Below are 5,418 nucleotides of genomic sequence, written 5' to 3' on the forward strand. Positions count from 1 at the left end.
TTCTCAATCGCGGTAATCGGCAAGTAGCGGCTCACGATTTTGTGGTTTCACTATATAACACTTTACATAATCAAACTTACACAATCCATTCCTAATTAACTTTCTTTACAACATTTCATTTTCATCTCTTTTTTTAAATGGTTTCCTCTTTAAAATATGTTAAACAAATAGACACTATCATACTAATAACGGGTTCTTCTATACAAGAGGATACTCCTATATCATGTAAAGTAATCATGTGAAATTATATGTTTATTTTTTACAAAAAGCTAATCTTTGCTCAAGTACATGTGTGAAAGTATATTGAATCTAAGAAATAACATTATATATGTTGAATGCCTTGTCGCTATTAGAGACAGAGACAGACCGTCATGAGAAAGATATAAAGCTAACATATATGTGAAGTACGTTATGATTTTATGCATGATTCGTCTTACTCAAAATTAGTAATTTGATTGATGGATGTATATTCCTATATTGAAAAATGTCGGGTTATAAATATCGCTATGATGAACTAGCAAAATAATTGAAGCATATATGTGTTATTGAACATGTAACATCTCGATACATATATATAACGACTAATATATTTGGCCTGGATACAAATCTTAAATCGTGTTTTTTACTAAATTTTTTTCTTAAGAATCCCTAATTTTCCAACTGTATGACCTGGATATTTTGTTTATTCTTTCTTCTAAATTCATCATTTGGCTTTTATCATATATTAGCACGGTACACGGACACTAGACAGTACGTGATGGTTCTGGAGACAGTCTGACAATTTCAACAACGGGTGATGATGACAGCGACTATTAGTGATGTAATTTTTGTAAATGTAGCTTTAAATATATGTAATTTAGTAAGGTTTTAGGGTATAAATTAATTCACTAAGGACAACTAATAACTCTTTTAATTTTCAAACTAACTTTCTTGTAACCCTTTCTAAAATGAGGAAGACCTGGAACTTTTATAAGGAAAATGTTTAAGGTAATATTTATCAAAAATTGAATGAGTTAAGCATATTTTTTAGGCATATATCTCATTATATATTTTTTTAAGTAAAGATAATTTTGTTATTATAAAGTGATAAGGAGGTTTTACAAAAATATGTTCCTGGATACCTTTGAAACATGTGTTTAATAATAGAATATCTCATAGGATATTTGGTATTTGTGTATAATCGATACGATACAAATTAACGATATTACAATATACTGTTTTTATCTTTTTATTATTAACGGATATATATAGGAATAAGAATACAAAATATAAAAGAAACTTTAGTGGCCTCAAAGGAATCGGGATGGACCAACTTTTTTTAGAAAAGAAAGTAAATTAATTAGTACCTCAAAAAAGCTCACAAATCTCGTACACTAATTCCCAGACAATCACCAAGTAATTTATGTGTTGCTATTCTGGCCGGGTTGAGCCAACTATATATATTAAACTAACCTTGAACGCGCGCATTATCTATATATATTCTCTAATATTCTCCTGCTTAGGTGGATAAAACCCGGGTTTGACCCAACCTGATCTAAACCTAAAACTCGAACTGGTTTTTATCAACGAGACACTTTAAACGTGAGACACTTGGATACGTTGCTAGCTTTGAGTGTAACTTACTTTAAATGCATGTGAGACATTTGGATACAATATATATCGCCTTTGAGTGTAACATTTTATGATCTTGCTAATTATAATTTTGAAAGCTTTAGTTAAAGTGGATAAAATAATTATATATTTACATAAGCAAGCTTTTGATATAAAATTTGAATTTTTTTTATGCATATTTATTAATTATTATTGCCTTTAAAACTACATTTAACTTAGTCTGGACGACCAATTTGGTATCTGTTCGAAAGAGCTTTTCAAAATATTGTGTAGAAGGCGGGAAACACGATCCAATAAGCATTAGTACGTCAGCTTTAGATCGAGTGAAATTATATTGGATGGCCAGTTTATATATTGGTATGACATTTGTTGGGCTAATCATCGGGCCGGATCAATAATATAAATTCAAAAATTAGCTTGATTATTACAGTACTTATTAGGATAATAGTTGAAATATATATTCTCGAAAAATAATTAATGCCCCATTTGAATTAACGAAAACTAACAAAATAATATATTGTTCTTCTTATTCTTATTAAGAAGATCATGACTTACATATATATATATAGAGAGAGAGAGAGAAGGCAAGCTGTAATTAAGCTTATATATAGCTAGATATACGAGTATATGATACGTAGTACGTAGCAATAATAATCGATCAGATGGGCGCATGGTGTGGCCGGTGTGGTGTTGTCAAGCGGCAACTTGTATAATGGTGTGACTTGGTTCAAAACAGCAGGGCTTTTTAGGTTCCATAGCCGCGGCTGCCACACAATCATCTTCTTGATCATGTCCGCTTTTACTACTACTATTCGATCTTCTAACGACGGGAAGAATTTCAGAACAGATTAGATTTGCATCATCGATCAATATTTTCTGTTCTTTTACTACTTCTGGCTCCAATTCACATATTTTGTCTTCAATAATGTCGTCAACCATTTTTTTATTCAAAACCGGTGTCTTGTTCTTGTATATGAAGTATAGGATCAGCTGAACCACACCAAATGAAAATCCTAGTATATTTGGAATCTGCATGCAAAATTAATGCTATATAATTATTGTCCACTAGTACAACATACGTACATATAAACCAATTACTCAATAATTAGCCAGCCTTGAAGTAAAACTTTGTTGAATTAATTAATAGAGTATGTTTTTTCCTTTTCATGATATATTACGTACGTACGTACCGCAATATTGATGTCCTGGATAAGAAGACCATAAAAGAACCAAGTGATAGCGTTGATGGTGAGTGCAACTGATAATAAAAGTGGCATAAACTCCACACTCTTTGTTTTAACCACTTGACGCTGTGATATATAAATGCAACGATAGTTAGTTAGAAACATATATATGTACTACTGTATTTATTACGAGCTAAGCACTTGTTTCTTATGATATACTTACCAAAACTCCCATAGGTGCAAGAAATACACACAAGGAAAACACAAGGCAAATCCATCCAACTATCATGGCTCGGTTAACTCCACTTGCAAGGAACTGAGTGAGCGCAACAATTAATCCGAACCCAACCACTATCAACAACACGATTAGCTTCATGCTCTCCATCTACATATATATAGACGTTTATAAGAATACTTAATTAATTAGCCATATATAGTCTCTGTATATATATATTATATATATAATCCTAGCTAGGTACGTACGTACGAACCAAATTATTAATTAACTTGATAAAATTAAACGATATATCGACCAGCTAGGGGATAGCTAGCTGTAATACGTACCCTAGCCTTTTTGGAGGAGTAAAACAGATAGAAGCAAATGTAGATGGTTTGAACGAAGCAGCCGACAGAGTTAATGGTGATGATAAGCATGGTGTTGGTCTTGAGCAATGCATAGTATATCCACAGCATCGCACTGAACAAGCTAACCACATACGGAGCCGATTGAAACCCTTCTGTTGATTTCATCTTGTACACTTTATAAAATGTTGGTCTGCATACATGCATGCATTTTGTAAATTGCTATTCGTTCCAAAGTACGTACGTGCATTAGGGAAATAATTAATGAACGTGTGACAAATTAATTTAATCCCGCCCTCCAAATTCACCAAAATGAATTAAAGATATAACTATTTAAGGGACTTACATTGGAGAAACAAATACCATAAATGAAACAAGATTGCCTACAAATTAAAAAGAAGATCGAAGCAAAGTGTTAATTAATTAGATAGCAAACACAAACTGTAAAACAATTAATTAGCTTGTCCAGAGTCATGCATGGTTTGTAGCATGCATAATAGTAACGTATTAATGTTTCCGTTGTTGTAGTGGGTATGTATAGTACATGCCAAAAGAAAAATAAAATAAGGGGGAACGCCCACAATAATTTTACGGGTATATAAAAGTAAAAGGGTACGTGATGAGATTTAAAAGGGGGAGATCGATCGAGAATGAATAAAGTATGTATATACCAAGAAGACCAAATGCAAGAGTGAGATGAGCCAAGTTCCCAATCATCATTATTCTAGCTAGCTTATAACTGATCGAGATTAATTAGTAATGCGATCGAGCTGATCAGCACTATTTCGATCTCTAGCTAGCTAGCTCCTTATTCGCCACACAACTAATTATAAGTATACAGCTGCCTTAATTAATTTCTCTCCCTCCAGGCCTCTATCTATATCTATTGTTAGTCCTGATGAATATAGGGATAGCTTGATCCCTTTATATATATATAGAAGAATAAGGCAAGGAATAATTAATTGAGGATGATATGATCGATGGGTCCGTCTCTAACTACATGAACACGTACATGCAGTAGCAAACTTTGATCGAGACCAAAGATATGTGGTAGGATATTTATCTAATTTATTACTCCCTCCGTCCCATTAATTGTGTCCAGTTTTGAATATTCAAAGTCTATTTTTTGTAAGTTTAACCTTAAATATTTTTTATTGTATTATATAATACTTGGCGAAAGTTATACCTAATGAAAACACATCTAAACCTCTATCTTTTCATATAATTTTCATCAAGTATTACGCAATACAAATAAAAATAATTTAGGTCAAAGTTATAAAGAAAAGACTTTTAAATTTAGAAAGTGGACACTATTAATGGGACGGAGGGAGTATATAAGATATTTCTCTCTTAAAACATTTAGGTGTACGTGTTTAATTGGTTATATATATATAAGGTAACACTCCGGTCAGAACACTTTTAAAATATAAACGGTGAGAACACTTAAAAACATCATTTTGATGCATTAAAAGTCCATAAAACTAACATAGTGCATTTGGATGCATCCAACAAAAAACGTGATTTTTTTTTATTTTGACGGATCCATGTGTTGTTAAACACTTAAATAATGATAATTAGTTATGCACTATGCCAGTTTTATGAACTTTTAATGCATCAAAATGTAGTTTTTAAGTGTTCTCATTTGTTCTTGTTTTAAGTTGGTTCTCATCTGATTGTAACCTTTTATTTATATATATATATATATATATATGGCCATATGGGTAAATGAAACTAATGAACCAACAATGCTGTCCATTTATGTATATCAATCATTTCAATTTATCTACTCATCTTTTAAATTTTCTATTCCAATTTAGTATCTAAATAAAAATGTAATTTTTGCCATGTCACCTTTTAACGAGCAGTTTAGTTATTCTAATTTTTCAAGGAATTAATATATCAAACTTTTAGAATATTTACTGTATATCTTTTTCTAAGCATTGTTGTGTATACACAATGCTTAATTAACGACTTGCTTTTAGATTGTCCATGCGAATGAGGCTATAGAAAATCTTCAAATCGCTCTCGTAATGGCGGTTAA

The 5,418-nt window shown here is 31.5% G+C and overlaps 1 protein-coding gene across 1 annotated transcript; it reads right to left on the reverse strand.

The window, feature by feature from the left end:
- Positions 1 to 2,304: 2,304 nt before the first annotated feature.
- LOC122588319 (bidirectional sugar transporter SWEET9-like) lies at positions 2,305 to 4,097 on the reverse strand. The gene is made up of 6 exons (XM_043760429.1): positions 4,049 to 4,097; positions 3,724 to 3,760; positions 3,360 to 3,570; positions 3,019 to 3,180; positions 2,802 to 2,921; positions 2,305 to 2,640 (listed from the first exon to the last, which is right to left on the reverse strand). The coding sequence occupies exons 1-6, from the start codon at positions 4,095 to 4,097 to the stop codon at positions 2,305 to 2,307; spliced, it is 915 nt and encodes a 304-aa protein (XP_043616364.1).
- Positions 4,098 to 5,418: the final 1,321 nt, after the last annotated feature.

This window comes from Erigeron canadensis, chromosome 2 (genome assembly GCF_010389155.1).
Source record: "Erigeron canadensis isolate Cc75 chromosome 2, C_canadensis_v1, whole genome shotgun sequence".
Classification (NCBI taxonomy): domain Eukaryota; kingdom Viridiplantae; phylum Streptophyta; class Magnoliopsida; order Asterales; family Asteraceae; genus Erigeron; species Erigeron canadensis.

Excerpts from the sequence above, each read along its gene's own strand:
- LOC122588319 (XM_043760429.1), bottom strand. The coding sequence starts at position 4,097 with ATGATGATTGGGAACTTGGCTCATCTCACTCTTGCATTTGGTCTTCTT. Across the intron at positions 3,761-4,048 it reads TCTTGCATTTGGTCTTCTTG|GCAATCTTGTTTCATTTATG; the intron begins GTATATACATAC and ends TTTAATTTGTAG. Across the intron at positions 3,181-3,359 it reads ACTCCTCCAAAAAGGCTAGG|ATGGAGAGCATGAAGCTAAT; the intron begins GTACGTATTACA and ends ATATATATGTAG.